Source organism: Wasmannia auropunctata, unplaced genomic scaffold (genome assembly GCF_000956235.1).
Source record: "Wasmannia auropunctata unplaced genomic scaffold, wasmannia.A_1.0 LD335988.1, whole genome shotgun sequence".
NCBI lineage: Eukaryota > Metazoa > Arthropoda > Insecta > Hymenoptera > Formicidae > Wasmannia > Wasmannia auropunctata.
In genome coordinates, this window is record NW_012026902.1 from 197,634 (window position 1) to 222,092 (window position 24,459).

At 34.5% G+C, this 24,459-nt stretch overlaps 2 protein-coding genes across 2 annotated transcripts; one reads left to right on the top strand and one right to left on the bottom strand.

The window, feature by feature from the left end:
• The first annotated feature begins 4 nt into the window (after positions 1-4).
• LOC105454089 (glycosaminoglycan xylosylkinase) lies at positions 5-3,414 on the top strand. Its single transcript, XM_011696448.1, has 6 exons — positions 5-519; positions 1,258-1,632; positions 1,732-2,032; positions 2,237-2,505; positions 2,623-2,849; positions 3,090-3,414. Exons 1-6 carry the CDS (start codon positions 502-504, stop codon positions 3,316-3,318), a joined length of 1,419 nt encoding a protein of 472 aa, XP_011694750.1. The 5' UTR covers positions 5-501; the 3' UTR covers positions 3,319-3,414.
• A 1,816-nt stretch (positions 3,415-5,230) lies between these two features.
• LOC105454090 lies at positions 5,231-19,832 on the bottom strand. Its single transcript, XM_011696449.1, has 8 exons — positions 17,395-19,832; positions 9,908-9,991; positions 8,999-9,652; positions 8,301-8,833; positions 7,550-8,080; positions 7,208-7,410; positions 6,552-6,919; positions 5,231-6,077 (listed from the first exon to the last, which is right to left on the bottom strand). The coding sequence occupies exons 1-8, from the start codon at positions 19,639-19,641 to the stop codon at positions 5,919-5,921; spliced, it is 4,779 nt and encodes a 1,592-aa protein (XP_011694751.1). The 5' UTR covers positions 19,642-19,832; the 3' UTR covers positions 5,231-5,918.
• Positions 19,833-24,459: the final 4,627 nt, after the last annotated feature.

Sequence of the window (24,459 nt, forward strand, 5' to 3'; positions counted from 1 at the left end):
CTACCTTTATCTAACCAAAATCATTGTATAAATGTCTAACATATTAATTTGTGCGCATTGAGCTATAATAATTATGTCATTTTAATCATAATTGTAGATTATTTCTAGATAATTACTCTTCGAAATTAATTGTTTTTCTTTTCTTTTGGATAAGTTTTATTAAGGACACGATATAATAAGATTTCAAATAATTGATAAATTCGAATATTTAAAATACTTAATAGTTAAGAAATTACATTTAATGCATGACTCACATTCTGTAAAAATGAGTCAAGTTTAAATACAAAGATATTTCTTAATCTTCCAAAAGTTTCATTTATCATAACTGGGCGATATGAATGAAACGATGGACGTTGGGACGCACACATCACTACGGCGCGTCTTAAGTGGAGTGGTGAGTAAAAATGGCGACGATGTTCGGGCACGAATGAGACGTCGGCGACAATCAACAATATTGGCGAACGATGAGAGAGATGCGAATTATTAGGTGACAGTGGACGCATGGCCAATTGCTTCAAGGGGAGGATGCGACCGAAATTAACGTTATCATTGGCATTTGTTATCACGCACTGATATCGATTATTCGAGCGTTCGAATATTTGTAGTGATTTTTTTTTATTAAGAGTTACAGCGTGTTTATTATTAAAACCCGCGTATATCTAATTATGATTCAGTTGGAAAGCGAAGAGACTCGGTTAATTAAAATTAAAGATAACTATATATCGATACTGGTGCGACAACATCACGGATGTTACAGAGTCGCCATAACGTTACAAGCAGGAATTGCGTAATACAATCGCCAATAACGCGGGAAATCTCGTACTCGGTTCTTTGATATTTTGAAAAAATATCAAAGAAGAAGCTTTCATGTGTACATTAATTTTATTGGTTTTGAAAAATTATCTGTTGCATAAATCTAAATTTATATTAATTGAAATACTTACATTAATATTAATTGAAATAGGAAAAAGATATATTTAAAATATATCATCATTAAGACAGTTGATGCCTTAAACAGAGTTGAGAAAATTAAATTTTTAAGATATGTAATCTCTTGATAATTTCATTAATTGAGTGAGACAGACGTACATGTGATATACATATATGTTTTGAATTTATTCTGACATAATGAATTATTATTATTATTATTTAGTGATTAATAATTAGTAAGGAATCTCTAAATTGATTGATTACTAAATGAAAATTGATAACTTTTAATTGTATTAATAATTATTGCAAGATTATGCAAAATTGCAGATGATTGGCCGACGTTGCGCTCTTTTCGCCTTGAGCATCCTCCTGATCTTGGTCCTCAGCGTAAACATCTACTTCATCCGAATGATCGTCGAGAGTTCTTCGTCGCATAAGATATACGCCAAAAATGTACCGGAACCGAAAGCAAGGCAAGATCCTTCCACGTCCTCGCGATCCAAAGAAAATAAAGATTCGCAGCTGCAATTAAGATCAATCGCAAAGGATATCAGCGAAAGAATCAAAGAGGAGATTCGCACATTACCCTCCAAGTATTTTAAACAGAATACAAGCTATACTCTCGTCCTAGAAAGATTGCTGGCAGAGTTGACGATAATGCCAAATGTTCGCGAAGATATCTGGAATATTCCCAATAATAATGTTAGTTAAAAAATTCCTTGAAGTATTTTAAATTGAATTAAATAAATTCGAGAAGTGTAATAAAATTTGGACATTATTTTTTGTTATATGAATATACAGTGGCCAGATGCACATCAATTGATTCCGCCAGCGGCACCGGAACTGGGGACCATTCTAGAAGTTCTGCGGAGATCTAAAGTAGTTCGTGCGGATAATGCTCCACTGGGTACACAGTTGAAACTTATGCTGAATCTCGAGAATGACGTAAAAGCGTTATTCAAGCCGCAATGGTACTCTAGAGACGCTATTATACACGGACCAGTGTATCATGGCAAGGATCGTCACAATGCTGAAGTGGTAGCTTTTCATTTATCATCCTTGCTGGCGTTAAGAAGAGTACCACTCGCCGTTATTCGAAAACGTATGTTAAAGTTGAGTAAAATTAGAAGATTTTAAAAGATCCATGTAAATTAATTTATTTCTGCTTATTTTTAATAGAAATCTCAATTCAATTTTTTAAGAATTTACAATAAAAACCTAATTATAATTACTGTTCTCCAATAAACTTTAATCAAAATCACTTTTTAAATTAATAAAGCAAGAAATGTCAAATGTACTCTTATAGTTGACTTGAAAGAAGAGGTTGGCAACCGCGCGACGCCAGCATTGTACACAACCATGTATCAAGAGGGTAACGATACATGCCTATACGGAGTTTGTCATTATTGTTCTCCAGCCGACCCTATCTGTGGAACGGGAGATGTATTGGAGGGTGCTCTCATCTTTTGGCTTCCGCGATATTTAAAATTAGTCAAGCATCGTCATCCTTGGCAACGGACTTATAAAAGAAACAAACTTGCTGCGTGGGAAGTAGATGAAGGCTATTGTGATAAAGTAATTGCTAAGATAAGAAAAATATATAAAATATATATGAAAATATTTGAAATTATCATCATTACGATTTGATATAGAAAATGTAGAATTAATTTTTTTTTCTTTTTTTTTTTTAAGGTAAAAGACTCCAAGGCTTATTCACCGCAATCGTCGAGTAGACTCTTGGATTTGATCGATACCGCGATCTTCGATTTCCTTATGGACAATGGTGATCGGCATCATTATGAACTCGCACAAAATAATTTCCATAATCCTGCGGTGCTACTGATCGATAATGGAAAAAGCCTAGGCAATCCTGATGTGGATCACCTCGACATCCTGGCGCCTCTTTATCAATGTTGCATGTGAGTATAAGTTTATTACTTTCTGCAAAAGTTATGCAAATTAAAAAACATACGAATTATTTAATATACTCTGGCAATTGTACAGTTTGTAAAGCTTAAAATCCTTGAAGCTGTTATCTTAAAGCTTATATCTTTGAAATTTTTCATTTTTTTGTCCCTCCTTTAATTGTGACGCTTTGAAATTGCGTAAAGAGAGGTAGCAATTAAAAAAAAAAAAAAAGAAAATAAATTTTATTCCAGGATTCACAAAACTACGTGGGATAGGTTGCGATTGTTTAGTGGTGGATCTCTAAGCATCGCATTAGATAGACTTCTTGCACATGAAGCTGTAATGTCAGATGTTTCTTCACTCATCACAGAGGCACATTTAAGTGCGATGAATAGAAGACTGCTTACCGTTTACGCTGTAATAGAAAATTGCCTGAAGAAAAAGAAGTATATTTCTAATGTGATTTTGGACCATCGATAGTCCAAGAACTATTCTTAGAACAAGTAAAAAATATTTAGATATAAAAAAATGTAAATGTTCCTTGTAAAAAGTAGATAGAAATGAAAATTACCTAATTATAAGTTAATAAAATAATAAAATTAATAAAAAAATAGAATTGGAAAGATTTTACACAGAAGAATTAAAATAAATTTTCTTTTGCAAGAAAGTATATAAGAAAAAAAACTTAATTTAAGCTTCTTTTAAATATCTTTTTTGTTAATTAAAAACTAATTTTTTTAATTTCTTTAAATTAATTTTGGTTTTAATATACTGATGGAATATTACTAAATACTTAAGAAATATAATTTCTTCACTAGGAATAATTTCTTTTTAACTGGTAGATAAGTATAAGATGTTGTGTTTAAGATGGGAAAGATCGACGAGACAGATTTGAATGCGATTTATTTGATGATATAGTTAATTATCATTATTTGAATAGAGATGGAGTGCGGCGCTGTATACAGCGTATATATAAATACGGTACAAACGTAAAAAACCTGTAAATGCGACTATCGTATGTGTAACGTTGACATGTCCCCCTCTTGTTCTTATTTCAGCGTAGCAGGGAACATCATGCCATCGATCATGTACATTATTATATATGTATAGTACTTCATGAATGCCGTATTATCTCCTGTGATCGCGTTCTTCAGTCAGCATCACATTTTCATTTTTCTCATATTCTTTTCATACAAGAAAATATAAATCGTTTAATTTTTAGAAAGTTATGTCTTTATCTGAAACCTGAAACATAATCAAAACCTACAATTTTTAAATTGAGAATAAAATTGATCGAAATAATTATGATTTTATAACTGTTATTTTCTCGAGCAATATTTTTTTAGAACAAAGAAAAATGAAGTTATTCTGTTACGACGACATTAATAATTCATTGATGTCATAAAAAAGTACACACACAAGGATTTTTTGTTATCGATCGCAAAACATGATATATTCCAAGAATAAAGAATAAAAGATTGCAAAATAAAATTATCGCAGGAGATATCGGGGCCCATTCGTATGGGACTTCGAATCGAATTCGCACATCTAGCGTAATCTATCTTGCTTTGTGTCTCGTATTTACAACGTTACATGACCAGAATTATTCACGTACCTTATGAACTAGTTAGAAATTTCATTTTTATAATATATATATTATAATATTTAGCGCCGTCGTCGTTCAGGTATGAATGTATATATATACTATTTATAATATATATATATATATAATTATATTAACATTCTTTAATTAAATAGAGCTTTCGTAGCAAAGTATGTATAAATAGACTATTTTTGCACAGACCATGTTCCTTTCGCTCGCTTTATCTCTGTCTGCTTATATGAATGAGAATTGTCTGCTTATTTATCCTTGAGATCTGTCTGCATTAGATAATTTTACCTGAAAAATAATTGGACGAGGGAGGAATCTCTATTCTTTGAGAATTCCTCGATTCGAAATCGCTTCCTTTTTTGCGCCTGCCATTAATACTGTATATACCAAACGACAAGATCGATGCAATTTTTTTTCAATTACGCGCTCGCATCTTGTCGTGAATGAAAAATGCGTTCCATGAAAATAGAATTTCACAAACGGCAGCGTGTAGAAATTATTGCATCGCGTTAGCGTGTACGCTCCATGAAAAATTAAATACACCGAAAGAAATCGGCGAAAGGCCTGATTTCGCGAAATCATTTTTTTGATATTTTTAAGATGTTAGAAGTATTGCTAATTCTTTCAAGAAATAAATCGAAAATAAGGAAAATTTAATCTGAAATTTACCTAAAATGATCTGACTAAAAAGTTAATAGTTTTTATTATTAATGCAGGAATTCTTTTTATTTTCATTTATTTAATATATTGTAAAATAAAACGAATTAAAAACATTTTTTATTTAATTTTCCAAATCCTCATTAGCTTTAACTAAATAAAAAATTTTAAGTTTTCTCAATTCCAAAAATGTAAAACTAATTTTCATAGAATGGATTTCTTTCGGTTTATATATTTTTCTTAGGAACGAAAAGTCGCCGCTTATTCATTCTTCGTGTATTTATTAATATTACATATCACACCTAGATGCTGGATGCACGTAGAAATCTATAAATCTAGGCCAGCTTTAATAGGCATCTCAAATCCCTCTTATTGTTAGCTCATTACGAAGCTATTGTTGGTATTAAAATAGTGCGATCTTAAAATAGCTGGCGTTTCGTGACTTCTTTTAATTTTATTGCATTATTATTTCAGAGGGTCCTTAAGTATGCAAATTGATGTTTATTACGATAAGAATTATCGTTATGTTTAACTGAGCTTTCATCTCGATTCGGAAGTATGATTTAGCGATATCTGTAACTTTCTTCTTGAATTTTAATCTTAAAAAACATTGCGCTGATTATTTTCCCTGATAAAGATCCTTGGTTTATAATTACCTTTTATTTATAAATAATTCTCCCTTGCTTTGAATTCGGCGATCGGAATGATTGTTTACTTGTGAGAGCTATTGATCTGACCTTTTTATAGTATTTTTAATTGTGAAACGGTCAATATGCGTATGTTGACCTTTCGGCGATGATATCTTGCTAATTTAAAGTGCCGATTCTACTCCTCTTGACGAAGATGTCGAACTGCTCAAATCTTCTGAATGGCGAGTATGTGACGAGTCAAGGGACGTCACCGAATCGCTGTCGTTGCTATGCGGACTTGAGTAATTAGCCGCTTCCTGAAGTCTCATCAGCATATTAAGCTGTAAAAATAGATTCAAGAAAATTGAAGTCGATTAATTAATAAAGTTCTTAATTATAACTAAATAATTCCTACACATAAAGCAACATAAATAAATAAAACAATAAATTTCTCTATAATTAATATGTGCAGAATTATGTAAATTTTATCTTCTTTCTCTTTGTTACAATTGCTGTATTTATTTAGAAGAATAATTTTCCACAATGCAAGATAAATATATAATTAATTTATTTAGAAATTATTATTATTATTATATTCAACAATTTATTCGGCTCAGGCTTCTTTAATTGATAATAAATATCGCATTCTGCTATCTATGAATATTAATATTTTTCAATCCTGAAAGATTGATAGATCTCTCAGGACAGTTTTTTTATATTTTTCAAGTATATCAAATTTAAAATTTTCAAGTTTAACTTTACGTTCAAATATATGTGTTTTAAAGTTTCTGAACATCAATATTTTGAATACTAACCAGAGGATCTCCTTCGGTATCACTGTGAGTACTTCCGAGGCTCTTTACACTGGAGGCGCCCACACCGGAAGTGTGCCCGCTGGAGACGACATCGTATCCCACGTCTTCAGGTCTCAGACGAAGAAGAGCATCGCTGCCGCCATGCACAGCATGCGTCGAGAGCCATGGATAGCTTGACGTGATGAATTGCGCTGGATCCTCCCATGTGGGTTCGCCATTTCCGTTGCCGCTTACGCGTCTTCCGTATAGTGTCAATCCTTCCCTGACCGCTTCCACTAAGTAAGGTATTACCGAATAGTTCCACAAGTCGGTAAACCACACTTGAGATCCAGCCACTTCCATCGGACATGATAGGAAGAGCCGTGGTCCTGATAAATTATTAGTATTATTTATTATTCATTTGTAATTATTAATGATAGGAAAATTAAAGATAGTAAAGAGATTCGACAAAACAATAGAGTTGTACCGCAGACTCTAAAAATCCTTTAAATTTCGCGATTGAAAATCGTTGATTGTATGTACTATCGCAGACTATAAGACAACTGATAATTAAAGAAAATAAAATTGTTGCGAATTTTTATTTTAAATTGAGTTTATTGGGCTCAAAAATTATATCCATAAAAGTATGAAAATGTATTGCAAATATTTTCAATTACCTATTGTAACGTCGGAGCTGCTATGGGTTTCTAGGAACTTATTAAGATGCAGCCATACACGCGGCAACCATTCGACTACTGCCGCCATTTCCGCGTTCCTTGTTCCGGCGCATTCACGTAGTTCGTGCTCCAGTAATTTCCTTCTCAAATAACGCCCTAGGAATCCCTTGACCGGCTCCATGTGATTCGCGCATAATACCCACCTGTTTAACATTATATAATCAAAATTTAATTTATTAAGAAATATAATTAAAAAATATTCTGTGACTGATGACTTGCCAATCACCAGCAAATCCGAAAAGCAATTGATTCGAGAAACGAATACAGGCCGCGAAAAAGTACCTGAAATTATGATGTAACTGCAAATTGGTGGTACTGCAGGTGGCCTGGCTCATAGTACCGATGATAGCAGGACATGATGAGTGCCTGGTTCCTAAGAGCCCACTGAAGAGTTCGCCCAGAGATGCCGCGTGTTGAAGATTTTCCAAAATAATCACCCTAGGTAGTTCGTCAGCGGCATTCGAATCGCATCTTTCAGCGATGTGTGCGAGATATTGGCGTAATTCTTTGCTGGATTTGTGATCGACATTGAAAGTTGCAACGGCGGCGGCGTCTTTCGTGTCGCTGTCAGCGTCTACTAGAGCATGCGCCAATTTTCCAGCTAAATAACTCTTCCCTGTACCACTTGGTCCGCACAGAATTACTCTACGATGTTCCGTCAGGAGGGAGATCAGTCGCTGAACGATGGAGCGCGGTATCAAGGTGTCCACCGCTAGCCAGGAGTAGCCTGACAATACTAGATAGATAGTCTTCACGTGGCCGACTAAGTAACCGCAGGGTAACAACTCAGGATGCTGAGAATCGGTAGTGCATCTATAAAGTGGAGTACAAAATTTTTATTATTTTAAATGGTGATAATAAAGACAAATATAAATAAAAGCACTCTCATAGAATTAAAAATCTATCCATTATGTATTTAAAGTCGTAGAGGGTATTAGGTATCTATATGAATTTAGACTATATATACATGTATATACTATATATATATATATATATATATATATATAAAAGTAGTTTTTAATTAAATACCCACCTAGAAGCCTCGCCGAGATGATACGCGGCAACACATTCGACGCCAAGACCCAGATTTGTCACGGGATCCACCCGGGAAACGTACTCCTTGAAGCAACGCCTCACTATAGAATCCAACGCGTCCCAGCTGGTCTTGTTGCTAATGCACACATTGGCGATCACGCAATGTGGCGGTTCGCCTATAGTGCCGTCGGCGGAGCTCCCGGTAATCAAATTGTAATTGAAATTTCGTTCACTGCCGAGATAGACGGCCACGTTGATCCTCTTGCCGTCAGTGTCTTGCTCGAGAACTGGTTCCGTTGTCGCGCTCGACGGTACCACGGAATGTTCGATCGGAACGTTGAGATCTTCCAGTTGATCGGCCGTGGAACTGATATCGCCGTTCGATAACGCTGCGACACTCGATGCCACCTCGGTCATGCTGAAGCGTCGATCTGGGTCACTAGGTAGAGAGGACTGTGATGAAGTAAGCGACTTTGAGGTCACTAGTCGCTGGAGACGCTCATTGTTCTGCTTCAAGTTCAGCATTTCGTACTGTGAAGGAAAAATAATAAATTTATATAAAATAAATTAATCGCAAAGATATAATTGTTTTTTTTTCTAGAAAAAAATTTAAAATATTAACTATAAGTCGTTAAGCTTCTCGAAAATGACAATTTTAGAGAATGTATCAATTTCTTTTCTAAATAAAAAGTGTACCCTCATCTTGATGACCGTATCCTTCAAAGACTCCAGCTGATGAGCTGAAGATAACGCTTCCAATCTGATATCTGTGAGCACCAAGTCCTTCTCCCTCAATTGCTTCTTCAATTCATCCACGTCTTCGTCATCTTTCTTGTACAACGCCGAGCTGCTCTTGCTTCCCGATAAAGGATTCTCATGATCGGGAGATTTCTGGCCGTTGCTCCTCGCGGTTTGCGTTCTCAAAGACTCGTGTTTGGACGCGGTTGGCAGTCTAGGACTATTGGGAGCGCTCAGGTCACCGCCAGGGCTCTCCTTGCAATCTTCGGCATCGGAGACCGAACCGTGTCGATTTTTACGTGACCTCGAGAAGGCCTTGGAGAAAGAGCTGCGTAGCCAACCCTTCTTCTTGTGATGATTGCTGCTGGCCGAGCAGGCGCTGCTTAACGAGTTCAGAGACGTCACGCTGTCCGCGGACAGCTGTCTTGCCATCGATGCGCCCTGATGGTGGTTGTTGCTACTGTTGCCGGTGCAGCCGGTGGTACCGGATTCGGAATCACCTAAAGTATGACGCCGACCATTGTTCGCAGTTGGACCGTTGTTCAATCCAGCTTCGGCACTTTGCTTGCGCAGCCTCTCGATCGTTTCTCGAAGTTCCTGAAGTTCAGAATCCTAAAAAGCCACCGGCAAAAAAAGAATTTTTTTCTTAATGGCAAAAATATTTTACGTCTGCATCGGGTGTCGATTAAATCCAGAATGATGTGTTCATAATTTCTTTTTGCTTTTTAATGAAATTCAAGGATATCACTTTAGGCAGAAATTTTTGCGAAAAAACAAAAATATGTATTTTTTTAATCACAAATCATAAAAATTTGTTAAAACTTAATATTCTTATAAATGATTAATACTTTTAAAGTGTGTTTTTACCTTCTTCTCAGCTGTAGCTGTGAGTTGCTGCAATCTCTGGGTCATATTGGATAGCGATTGCTCAAAAGCTGAGACTACATGCGCCTGAAACAAGCAAAGCAAATAACATGCAATTTTTAATTTTATTCATGTAACTTTTTGTATTTCCTAGTATTATTCCTAGTATGATTCCTAGAAGTATTTTATACATTCAGACTTTCATAAAATAGTCAACTTACAAACAAGCGTTTCGTTATTTCTATTTCAAGTAAATTAATCATATAAATTTTTAGGACTATATAGTTTTGGGATATATAATTTTATTATACAATTTTATATTATATACACATTGTATTAATTTTATTTCTATTTCACTAAAGTACATAATTACTAAAATGTGCCAATGTACTTTTCCTTACTTAATACAATTCGAACAGAGTTTGCAATTATTAAGATACAAAAATGTATAATCAAAATTTACACATATATATCTCTGTCAAAGCAATTTCTACGTTATCTCAAATAATAACTATGTTTTAAGCAGTGCCTATAGCGAGGTAATTTCGACGAACGTGCGAGGCCGAGATTAATAGTCGTCGTTGTAGTTTCTTTTACGAGAGGTATACCTATCGCGGTGTTGTGTCGGAATATCGGACTCGTGTTTCTCGTCACGTAATTACTCTCTCAGGATCTGGACGTGTTTTCAACGCTGCGCCACGAGGCGGAGAAGATAATCAGCCGTGGCGTAGGAAGAAAGTGCTTGCGCCGACGAAACGCTCGATAATCTAAACTGGAACGATGCAAATTCTCTTAGATTTCTTTCTTTACTCTCTCTTCGCTTCACCGATTTTCTTTGTCCATTCCCGAGCAACGGTCGACGGTTAGCATTGCTCTTTTTCAACACTTTTGTTATAATAACTCGCAATATATACGGCGGTGACACATTTGGATTAGAAATATTTCATTTTAGTTGAAGGCAAAAATTCGCAAAACATCATTGCATCTAACAATATGATTAAAATTGTTTGATTATCTTTTTGAATTATGAATATACAATTATGTAAGCTCGTTATAACACAAACGTGTGACAATTTTATTTTCTGATCATTTATTTCAATAGTATGTAAAATTTTCAAAGGCACAAAGAAGTTGAGAGCCGTTTGTGTTGAATGGCTGCGGAACGCTTCCCCAAAGAAACGCTTCGTTTGGTATAACGTAAAACGTTGAGATGACCGGCCACGATGCGACTTACACATCTTCCTTACTAACTTGTGTTTTCCTTTTCATTTCTTACTCGGAAGAGAGTAAGAAGAAAGTGAGAAAAAAGGAGCGCTTTTTGTATTATAATATTTAGAGAGCATTACTTGGAGTAATCTCGTTTGAATAATATTGTACAAATAATATAATCATACAATCATACATACACAATTAATATAAAATATTATTAGATTATTTGCTTTTACCATTTGTTATGTTATTTAATTAATGAAATTTTACGGCTTTTATTAATATTCTTTCAAATTTGTTTATTATAATAATTCAACAATAATTTATATGTATTATTAATAGATGTATTTTAATCTATAAATGTTAGCTTGGTTTAATACTGTATTATATATTTTAGTATTTTAATTTTGAATTTAAATCGTGAAGAGGCAAAGCTTACTTCAACATAAAAATCTTCTTTAATAAAAAATAAAAAAAAAATAAAAAAAAAAGAAATCATTTTTGGAGAACATAAAATTTATAATCCTTTCTAAGTGAAATCTTTATTTACGGAATAAAAACACGGTCGTCAAACTCGCTTTGATCGTTATCCCGTTATCACGTAAAGATCCCAGGATATTCCTTCGGGATCAACCTTTAAATCTCGAATGCCGGAGTCAGCTATTTACCATTGTTTCCACGAATATAAGTACCATCTTTTTCTTCTTCCTCGGAAATATACAATCATAAAATTCTAAGAGGACAATCAGCGGGACTTTTTCCTCGCGGAGGAATGAGTGTGAGGTTTCGTCAGGATCGTGAACAAAGGCACCGGTGGGAGCCGAGGATTCCGTTCGTGTGTGGGTGCGATTCTAGAGTCGCGCGTAATTCCGGAGGAATTATACCGCTCGTAAAACAGTAACAGCAAACGTGGGACATGTAATTCGCTGCCGCGAGCGGGTGTCTCGGGACCCATTGTCCTCCCTTATTACTTTAACGCGCAACGTAGAATGACTCTCGACGTGATTCTGCAGCTGGGATATGAGGTCTCTCCTTCGGACGTTGACCTTTAATACTTTTGATAAAAGAGCTGTTTAAATTCAAGTAAAATTTATGTACTTGATTAACTTTCTTTAAAAATAGACAGTTTAAATGTGTTAAATATATGTAAGATGTATCGTACTCCAATTAAAATGTACGTGTGTGAATTTCAGAATATAACATATTTCTTCGAAATTGACACAAAAATCAAAACATGTAGAATAAATTAAATTAAAAATTAAGATCATGCAATTTTCCTAGATAAATTGGGAAACAATTTGAAGACACTTTATGTAACTGAAAAATATGAGTCTTTTTTTTAAATAGACTTCAAAATTTTTGAAGGACATTTAATTAGAAGGAAACACAGTGTTGTTTCTGCGCGTTTGTTCAAAGAAGATAAAAGTACTTGAAGCCAAATGAGGTCGGTGGATCCACTTGTATGGACCTCGGTATGAGCTGTAAATATTGGCTCCCATGCTCGCCGCTAAAGTGCCCGGCTTCACCTACCGCCGAGGTGCATCCGAGAAGTATGTACACGATGTACGCTCGTAAAATCGACGGCCCACCTACTCGCCTTACTTGGCCGTACACCTTCCTCGAGTACTTTATTTCAGTCATGTCTCACGTCAGATTACGTTCGATATGTCGAGACTCCGATGCACTTTTTGAGCTGCAATTGCCGATGATGCTTAATTATGGCGAGGCGAGTTAGTTGATATACCAATTGCGATATATAACCAACATTAAAATATATAAATCTAATTTTTCTCAAAGAATATATATTAACGACATAATTATATTTTTTGTTTCTTTAAAATTAATATGCTAAAAGTTTAAATTAATTTTAAAATTAATGAAAAATTAGAACAAATTTCTCTCTCAAGTTAAAATTAGATAAAATTAAGAATCAATTCAAATTAAGAATTAATACAATTAAGAAATACAGGTGCATTATTTATATGCTACACAAATTACAAAAACATAATGACTATATGAGACTCATATAAGATGGTGAGAGTCTAATTTATAATTATTGTTACATATTAATATATTCCTGATATCAACTTCTTATAATAACTGCAGAGAAAAGTTTCCTTTCACCGGAGGAAAAGTGTCGGTTTTGCCTTGTGCATCGAGCCTAACGAAGGGTCGGCCAAGCCGAGGACGGACGAAGCTAAAAACTGGACCGGAAGCCTGCGGCAAAAACGCACGTGCCGAGGAGTAAAATGCATCGCGCGCGGCGTACAGTGACTCGCCTTGTTCTACAGGGAAAACACCAAGTGAGCGCCGGTGCATCTTGACGAGGGTACGTCGTAAGTGAATAGCTCGGCCGATATTTTAATCTTCAACGTCTCTTTCAATTACGTTTACCAATGTCTTATCGCTGTCTATAAGATAGTGAATAAAATAATGATAAATAAAAAAGAAGATAAGTAATAAAGTAATATAAAAAAAATATATTAAAAGAACCGTAAAAATTTGATGTTAATTAAAAAAAAAATTTAGTAAATGTTTTAAAGTTACGAAATAAAGAGTACACGTTTTATGTGCGCGAAATAAATATAAATCTATACTATTATAATCTACTTATAATCTTTAAATCACAGCTAGAAGACCTAGAAGATCGCTAACGCGACATACAAGGTCTTGCAGTTACATAGTTTTTAAGTTAAGTAAATCAATTTTATACGTCAGTTATATTTTATTGAATATCAGCTACAGATTTACGTCCACTTTAAATGTTCCTAGTATAATTATGAATTAATTACTAATTAGATTTATTTATTTTTCAATTTTATATATATATATATATATATATATATATATATATAAAGAAATATACTGCGAATAAATTATCTGTAAAAAACAATCATTTTCCGGAAAATTTTTTCCCATTACTTTTATATGCAATTTTTTACGAAAAATTTATTAGAATCATAAGTTTATAAAGAGATAATTTATAGGATTTAGTTTAATTTTTCACCTACTTAGGTGGTATAAGAGATTAAATTAAGAGTGATTTCATAGAATTCAATATACAAAGCATGGAAAAAATATAACGATATCTCCCAGGTCCTTGTAATTCTGTGGAATCTGCATCTCAAATTTTTCGAGCGATATTGCAACATCCTATAGCATTTCACCGAGAAGAATATCGCAGTATCGCACTTTTGCGGCCTGGGAACTGTTAGCCCAGTTAGCTCGGGTCGTAACGCTTCGAAGATTACGCCGTGTTCACAACATTACATTATCTTCAATGTTCCCATCACAATGTACTTCCCCATATAATTATTCGAGCAGAAAGGAGGGTGAGGGTTAACATTATACTTAATAATTAAGGCCGCAAGGACATTTTCAGGGCCAAGGTCTCAAACTACGCTCTCACATTTCACATATCTTTTTTCAAGTCTACTAATCTTTATAAATATTTTATTATCTTAAAAATACTTATGTTTGTCACATCACATTTAATAATTATTATAAATGATCCATAAAAATTCGTTCTTTTATTTATTTATTTTCTAATTTTTATTTTTATTTTCATTTTCTTAGAAAAATAACTCTCTTTAGTGTTTCGTTATATTTCAAAAGCAATTTGTCACATTTCGCGAAAGATATTCTTCTATGCTAGTAATATTTTTTTCTATAATAATAAAAATAGGAAAAAAATTAACAAAAAGTTTTTTTCTTATAATAATAGCAATATTTGGTTGCAATCTTTCTTTTTATTTTATTAATAATATTTTGCACAAATATTACTGTTTTATATAAGACACCATCTTTAAAGCAAGGTGTGTATATCTCATAAATAGTGCTACATTTTATTTATCAGACAATGAATACTCTTCGTAACTATTAAATTTAAGAATAAAAAGGAAAATATAAAAAATATATATATTATATTAAATTTCACATCATGTAATATTATGATTAGCGTTTTTAATCGTGATGAGAGGAAGAAACGAGAGAAAAAAAAACGTAATTTTGTTAGAGAACTCCAAAAATGAGAATATCTACGTATATACGAGAGGGTGCATGTTTACATACGATATCCGGCCGAAAGTGCACCCTCGAAACGCATAAATCTTTCTCCCTCCTAGAAGCGGATGAAGCAGTGATCCCGGCAAGGCTGTTTATAACACAACGTTCTGTCACAAATCCCAGTGACAGTTTTATATTCCTTTACCACGTGGCGTTTAAACCTCTCTTGAATGTGTTGACCCACCCGAGAGAAAAAAAATAGGGTTACGAAAATTGCTTTGCCAGAAGTGTACCTGCTTTTTGAGACTTTTCAACTTTTAGAGAGTCTTTCCAAAAGAAAATCTTTCTTCTATCTTTCTAGTGATTCATCCTTAAACAGGTTTTTTTAATTCATAATTTTGAAATAGGTTTTGAATGAAATTATTAAATTTTTAATATATTATCCTAATTTTGTATAAAATATAAACAAGTAAATTAAATTAAAATATGAAAAAACATTAAGATAAATTAATATTAGCATAATATTAACGTCAACATAAATTAAAAATAAAATTATATAAAATTTTGTATGCAAAAAAAATGTATTGTATAGATGAAATTAATATTGCAAGGACCAATTTCATATTCTAATCGACTCGGAGAAAGTAGGCAGGAGGAGTATCGTACAAAGCGCCGGTAATTAAAATTGATGTTTTAATCAGTGCGGCAGCAGAGTTTCGAGATCGCGAAAGAGTGGATTGCATAAGAAGACAGAATACATAGTAGAGAATAAAATTCGCGATTGGTCAATCGTTTCTGATGCCAGTCAATTGTGCAATTGCCCTCGCGGGGCCTCCGATCATCGTGGGTTGCCTTTCTTCACTTCGTTCTCAATAGACAACAGAGAAAAAGACATGAGAAAAGGGCCTGAATTTTTGACGAGTCATTCAAATCGTGTAAAGCGGTTCTAAAATTAGTCGAGTTATTAATTATTTCTTATTATCTAAACGTAATAAAAAAGAAGAGAATTTTTAAATAAATATATAAAAGTGTTGTTTAAGAAAGCAAAAATTGAAAGTAAAAATTAAAACTAAAATACAAGTTATTTCAGAAATACATTTGGGATGAATGATCTTACGTAAAATGTAAAACGTAATATGTGTGATTTCAAATGACGATACAACCACATTGTCATCGTCGAGGGTAGGGCACGATTACAAAGAGTGCCGAAGTATGCGCGCATAATTATTCAATCGGGACTACGATTGTCGACCTACGCTTTATTATGCGTCGCCGTCGTCTTTCATGCACTGACGGAATGCGCCGAGCTCAATTTCGACGGTGAGACCTCATTATCGAATTTATTATTTCATTGCTTTAACTACCCGCAACGGTTACTGCGGATAAATCATATCTATATATATCACCATAATCGTTCGGAGTCGATGCACTCTGATTGATGTATCTAAATGACAATTCACATACGCAACATACGAATAATATAGGTATTACCTCTTTACTTTTTCATAATTTTTTTTCATAATAAATATTAATACTTTTTTTAATGCTATTCTCTAGTAACATTTATTTCAATAACAATATTCTCTAATTATTTTTATCTTAATAATTAATATTTAATGCAATAAAATATTAATGCGTTTAAAGAAATTAAATAAATCAATTACATATTTATAAAAGTAATCAGCAATATTTAATATAAGATAAAAGGACATAAGTTTTTGTGCGTGGTATGATCAGCCTTTCATAGCATAATATAACTTAATTGCGAGGTTAATTGTACAGACATTGCAGCATTGACGAAAAAGTTGCCGCATGGTTCTCAAAGTAAGTCCCATAAAATCGTCCGTTTATTGCAAATATGACTAGCTCAGTTAAATTAATTCCTCGTAAAACAGTCATACTTCGCTGATGTTTGAGGCAACGCAAAATATATCATAGAAAAATGTTATATATGCGATCTATTCTATTGTATTTTATTTGAAATATATTAAATATATCGAATAAATTAAACAGTTAATGCTTTATAAATTTTAAATTATAATTTTCTTCACTATATAAAAACTTAATAGTTTCTTATAAATCAATGTCTCTAGTTTTTATCTATCCCAACGCGTTTTTGTGTGTACTCTTTACTTATTTACTTATATTTACCTATTATGATTATTATCATTGTAGCTCTCGCATTAAGAACCACTGACCTAAAGTCGTGAGATATGATCGCAATTTCGATATTTCTGTTCCTAATTAACGCGATCTACTGATAATATCCAATTTACCTGTAAAGATGGACAACTGCGATGCCTGTACTTCCTGGTGGCCAGCTCCCACCAGGGTATCACATTTTGGATTTCTCGTGGTTTCACAGGATCACTAACCGCATGTTCGTATAAAGGCTCCAAGGTGGGTCCGTTCCCAGAGAATCTCCTAAGAGAATCGGGCTGATCCTTGGCGAGATTTCCTCTTCTCGGAAGAGTAGCGAAAGCGCTAGCTTGAACCTTGGCGTCTGCTTCCTTAGATTCCAAAGAATTGTGTCTAGTTCTGGGAAAGAGATCTTGCCGCTGTAAGCGATTGGATCGCTCTAATTGTCCTTTGAGAATCACATCGGTGGCGTCCACGATGTAAAAACAACCTTGTTGAGCTTCCGCGAGATTTTCATCGGCGATTTGTTTCCGATTGACATCATTATCATTTGAGCAAGATTTTTGTAGATCAGAATCGTCATGAGAAAACCTTTCACCATCAAGGACGTCCTCGCTGGACTTGTGAAGCGGTCTCGAAGAGATTCTGGGTCTTCTCGATGGCAATGTGTCGTATCGACGGTCTTTTAAACGATTCTCCATAGACCGCACGTGCTCTAGTTTGCCTAGTAACGAGGTCTCCAGGACCTCGTTAGAAGCTCGTTCTTTCCTCAGCAATGATTTCTCCTGGTCGACTCGAGAGCGATTCCTGCGAATCGCACTGGTGACCGGCAATCGATCCTTCTGAATCGAAATTTCGTCGTCTGTCGAGGACGATGAATCTTTGATCTCCAAACCTGCAGATTTGCTTCTTTTCGGGATATCCTTGTCGATATTAAACTTTGATTGATTTTGCGAGTTGCTTTTTTTCAATACCAGCTCCTGAGAAATTTTGTTCGAGGGTGAATTTTGTTTCTGAAAATCGCAAATCTTCGGTAATTCCGTCAAAGATTCACTGATTGCATATAAAGATTCAGTAGATTTGCTTGATGAGGCGGTGGTGGATCCCGTCGAGTGTCTGGACGTATTCTCAATGGATGAGGATCTCGGTAAGACTTTCGGCGGAAGTCTACCTTTGGAATTGGGTCTGCGAAAATACTTGGTATCCTTCCTGAATTCCTTTTCATTCGTTTCTTCAACAACTTCTTCTATATCGGCACTAATGGGCAACATGGGTGCCATATTTCTCTTTCTCACGTAGCCAAAGAGATTTCCAGATTGATCTTGCGGTAGCAATTCGCCTTTGGCGATTCTGTTGATCACTCCGTAAGTTCTAGGACTCGCTTTCATCACTTCGTAACTTTTATCGATCTCCGCAAGATTCCGGTTGATGTCTTCGATGTATTTGGCCGTAGTACGGTAGAGATCACCGCTAGGAACGTAGTTTCCGTCAATTACGATCAATCGACGTTCGCGTCTGGGCTTGGAGAACACTTGAGGAACTGCATAGATGGGATGCTGGTCTTTGGAAAATCTTCGTTTCTCCAGGTCATTATTGAAGACGGACGTGCTCTTTGAATTCTTGAGAAGATCATTTTTTATATTTTCCAGATCTTTAGCGCTCTTTCGTTTGTCATTCTCCATTTCAACGTAAGGATTATCTTTATTTTTTAAAATACAATTGTTTCTCGAATCTTTTACAGAGCGATTGTTGAAATTCTCGACATCCTCCTTGGAATTCCTAAATACATCATGTCGATTGTTATTAATATTAATAAAACTGTTCTCCTGAGAAGTCGTGCCGACGACACAGGGTTTCAGAATAGTTGTATTATCTTCCACTGGTACCGTATCATAAATTCGCCGATCGTTACAGCCGTAACAAGCGCAGTCTTCTGGTTTCCATCCATAATGACCGCAGAAATTGGTATCAGCTTGATGATCTTTCTTTTGCGTAATTTCACAATTCTTATCATTATTTTCCCTCAAACGCTGAAGATTGCCCTGTGGAGCACTGTTTCTCGAATTGCTGCCATGTCTGTCCCGTCGGGAGAACGTTTTCAGTGTTACTTTGCGCGGCTCTTCAAAATCCCGCGACTTGATGGCACGTAGAGTACCGTAATTCTCGATCAGTGGCTGATCCTGACCAAGATCGGCCCATCTGGGCACCTGTCGCGCGTCTTCCGGGACCACCCGGAAGTTGGAGAGGCGCGGCAAAGCGTACGGGCCACCTGCCTCCTTTAACAGTTCCTCGGAGTCGGAACGATAGACGGCACGCGGCCTGCCGCGCGATCTTATAGTCGCATAGCCATCATGAACGCGACGTGAACATACGTTTACGTCCATTTTCAATGAGCCGTTACAAGCTTCTTTTTAACATGTAAAACCGACAAAGGTTCACATGATACATATTTTAAGAGATAACACGTCTTGAAGAAACGAAAGAAGATAACGGTCAAAGATATCGTAAATATTCTTTTTCTAATTTTTAAGACTCCATTTTTTCATTTGAATAAAAATCGAAAATTAAATTTTTTTTGTATTTTATTTTTCAATACTGGCAAAGTAGATATAATGTCTTATTTTTTAATTTTGAAAGTAGCTGTATATTGATTTCTTATATTATATCTCAAATTTGTTTTATAGATATAATTTTATTTTTAATTTATAGTATGCCATATTGTTCTTAAATTTAATTGAATTCATGTTAAAATCGGAGAAAAATGTTTGAGTTTGTCGTGTATATATGTTTATTCTTTGAAATGTACGATTTCGATGGAATTTTCAACATCTTGCATCTTGAAGCACATCTTCCGATGAAGTTTAATCGATCACATCACTGTTAGCAAAAATCACACAGTCCCCTTCTATCACAGATCATTTATTCGACGACCTTTACTCATGATTTCAGCCATGGATCTCTGCATGAATAATTCATTATTTGCTTCGGAATCGTTGCCTGGGTATCGATGTAAGAACCGATGCAACTGGCGAGCTTATTCCTCTGATACGTTCACAATTATATTTCTTTTTGTAAGTTACTTTAAAAAAAAGTAGTCTGAGAGCAAGAAATAAAAATTTGCTTTGTCATACTTGTCTGTTATTATATTCGTTATAATTTAAAATTATAATAAAATGTAATATTATATATGTATTATCACTTTTATAATTATTACATTATGAATCTCTTTTTATAATATTTTTTACGATTATGGTATCATTTTTATTCTATTTTTTAATTTTAGAGTTTTCTAAAATTCAGAATACAAGATAATTTATAACAAGATAAATAAATAAATAGATTGACTAACAATGCGTTGTTATCTCCTTGATAGTTTAAAACAAATCGTATACATTATACGGTTACAGAGCAGCAGCTGTTATAACATCAACATTGATAACGCTTTTGGGTTTCGAAACCCGATGATGTAACGTTCTGAAGCTATGCCTAACAATCTCGAGACTATAACTATTCTGATAGAACAGAAGAATTACTTATTCACACAAATTATATTCGTTGTAATTATATCATCTAAATTTACCTAAATACAGACCATGAAAGTAGCAAAGAAAAAATTAAAAGAATTATAATAATTCTGTACTGGATAGATTAATGGATTCTCGCTTAAGTTGAATGCTATAATAAGAACCGCTGACCTAAATCGACCCGGAATTATCCAGAGCGTATTGAATTATCAGCGAATGACGAATGCGGCGCGATAAAGAGTCTTCTGGCAGCATCTGAAAATGCGCATCTCTTGTGATAATAATTAAGACCGTCTGGTAAGAAAAAGATGCGAGAGCGATACCAGATGTTATCATTCGAATTAAACGATCGATTTCAGAATAAATTCATCGGAGATTAATTAAATTATTTTGTAGAATAAAAATTGAGGGAGAGAGAGAGAGAGAGAGAGAGAGAGAGAGAGAGAGAGAGAACTGTAATTAGAAAGCTACATTTCGAAGAAATGTTAATCAAATAATTAATACTTCCACAATGCTCGTGAATTAAAGCCTCGATGTTATCTATGCGGATAATTAGTTGTTAATTATAGATTGCGTTCTCTACATGTATTTTTAGTTATAAAGTTTATAGCGTTTATCGTAATAAAAAGGTTATAAGAAAAATAAGTATTTTAATTAATAAATATCTAAAATTATACACTTTACTTGTAGAAAATATTATTAAAATAACATTTATTTTAAATGAAATATTTCGATTTAAATTTTTAATTTAATTTAATTTTTCAAAAGAAAAATAGAGAAAGATAAAACTGCGTTACATGGATATAGTAAAAAAAATTTGGACAAACAAATTCCAAATGTCTATTTTGTCGGTGTTTAATTGATTAGCATAAAGTCCATTAGTATTCGTCTAAATTTACTTATTAACACGCCACGTACAATTCGAAACACCGTTTCGCTCGTCACATAATCAAAGTTCATCTTGTCGTCGATTAGCATGAGGCCGTCACTCGCTTTTTCGGTCGTTAACGCGGCTCGTAGGCGCGTAGCGTAATGTAACGACGGGCATTACGAGCGATTTACAACGCTTATAGGCTCGCGAACGAGAAGCAGCAACAGGATGATGGATATGACAGCGCGCAAAATTGCCAATAAACGCTTTTACGAGAGTATGCAAAGAAAAACTGATTTTCCAAATTGAAATCGTTTCTCGTGTAATTATTTGCTGTTTAATTACAAATATAAAACTATTTTTATCACATATTTTACAAAAAAAGCAAAATTGGATTTATTCATCTTAAATAATAAATTTTTTATAAATAAATTTCATTTGTAATAAAATATATTTATATATATATAATCTTTAATTTTGATATATAACTAACAATAAGTTATTCAATATTTAATTGTATATCTTTGAATTAATATCTTACTTTTTCTCAACAACTCTGTCAAGTCGCCAATTTTCATACTGACTTGTATCAATAAAATTAAAAGTAATGAAATAAAATTTTCTTAGAATTAGAAATTACACGAAAGAAATGACGTTTTGCGAGAGTAAATTTCTAATTTGTCAAGTCTTTTATAAAATCTCTTTTATACACTTATTGAATGATTCTTAAATTATTTTTTTTTACGATAGAAAGATTTTTCAATTCGTTCCGGTACTTCCGATAGAAATAACGTGGACCGGAAAAGCGATCCATTACGTTATTCACTTCCATTCGAAAGCGCGCGATTCAATTAACATTGCGGCGGAAGGATACTCTGGGGCGAACGCAAAACGTTCTGCGGATGATATACAACTCTCCTCCGTCGGGAAACGGCCGTCGAGGTCGACACGGCTCGGGAACCACGGGCAAAAGAGAACACTTCGTGATCGTTATTGCGAGGCCGACCGTGCCATGTGAAACCAGAACGCGTGAAAAGAGAGCGAAGTAGAAATTATCAGCAAAGATATACTCTTTTTTAACGTGCGCGCTTTAAAGTTAGCACTTTAATTATTACATTTATAGATATTAAATCACATCTCGAGTCAAGAGAACAAGTGTTCTACAAACTCCATTAAATATTTCCACGAGTCGAATTAGAATTGTTCTTATTTAAGTATATGTATATGGAGCAAAGAATCATACAGCCCGCGCGAAAAATCGCAAATTCAATTTAGAAAAGTCCAGTCATCACCAAACCTTTTGCCGTCCGGATAATTAGCAGTTATTAAATCCTCTTTCTTTCCTCTCTTCTCTCTTTTCTCTTTTCTCTTGCTTCACTCTCCATCTCAACATAACTCGTTTTGCCTTTATAGTTTCTCGTTTTACACTCAACTTTATTACGAGTAGTTTGTAGCAACCTCTTGTGAACGCAGCTTCCGGGATATAGACCGAGCTGAGCGATCTATACGAGATTTCGCGGATGAGCGAGAAACTCGTTTCCGGGAAATTTTATAAAATTTTGTAATCTACTGATTTCTAGAATTCATGGAAATCAATATAATACTGAATACTTCATGAGAAAATAAAAGGATTCAGAGAAAGGGAGAAAGGGAATGCAAAACGACAGTCATTAAAGCCAAATAAAAGTTGCACGTCACGCGTGTACTGCTCGAAGGAAGTTTCCTCCCTCTTCTATAAAACGACATCCGCGGCCGCGAATGAGGCTTTGTCCCGCGTGCACGCGCGCGTATGCGTGCATACGCACGCACACGCGTAATGCAGGTGCATTTACTCTGTCGCGAGTTCCCGCGTCTCTTTCTTTTTGGCGGCTGGTAGAGCCCATAAATATTAATATCTCCGTAGATGTCAATACGTCGCGAATGTCTCGCCTTGTTATAGTACTTCCTCCCAGTCTCTCGTCACCGTTAAACTTTCTTTACATTTTGCCGCCGTGAGATTCATCAATAAATATTATATATATTTAGAATTAACAATAAATTATGACAATAAAAAAATATGTAATAATTATTATTTTTTAATCAGTTTCAAATGCATGATTTTTTTCACAATTATTGACTCATCATACAATTTTTTATAGATAGCAAATAACATAAAAAAGGAATATGTATTTGTATCTAATAAAATTATATAAAAAAAATTATCTTTTCTAATTAATTACCTACATAATAAAAATAAGGTACAAATTTGCATCCAGTTACTGCAATATAATGTTATACAATACTATATTATATTTTGCTACGCGTATATTGTAAATTCGTGTTCGCAATTCTTTACGTACACCGGAAAAGAAATTCTTCTCGTAACATTTGCAACTTGTGCAAAGTATAATTTTTCGCAAGATACATATTATACATTACGTGCACAAAGGACAAAGTGAGAGTCAACGATTATGGCTCGTGCGACAACGATCGCGGACGGACTTCGCGCGAAGAGGACAACGGCCGACCGAGCGCTGACACGCGCAGGAACTCCGACAAAATAATTACAGACTCCTGCGACGAGATGTAATCCCTCGGTCTTGGCGATCGGCGCAAGGCATGCGCTGGAAAGATCCGCAATTTGCTTTCAGAACACGACAGGAGTGTGCCGCAACGTGCGGTAAATGTACTGTCACGTTGATTATCCAGGACATCTGCATCAGATAAGGATGCGCCTGCATGTAAAAATAATCGGGTTCCTACACTTTTCGGACCAAGGGAGAAAAATCTTTGAATCTCAATTAACCTTCTTCAAAATGATTAAACAA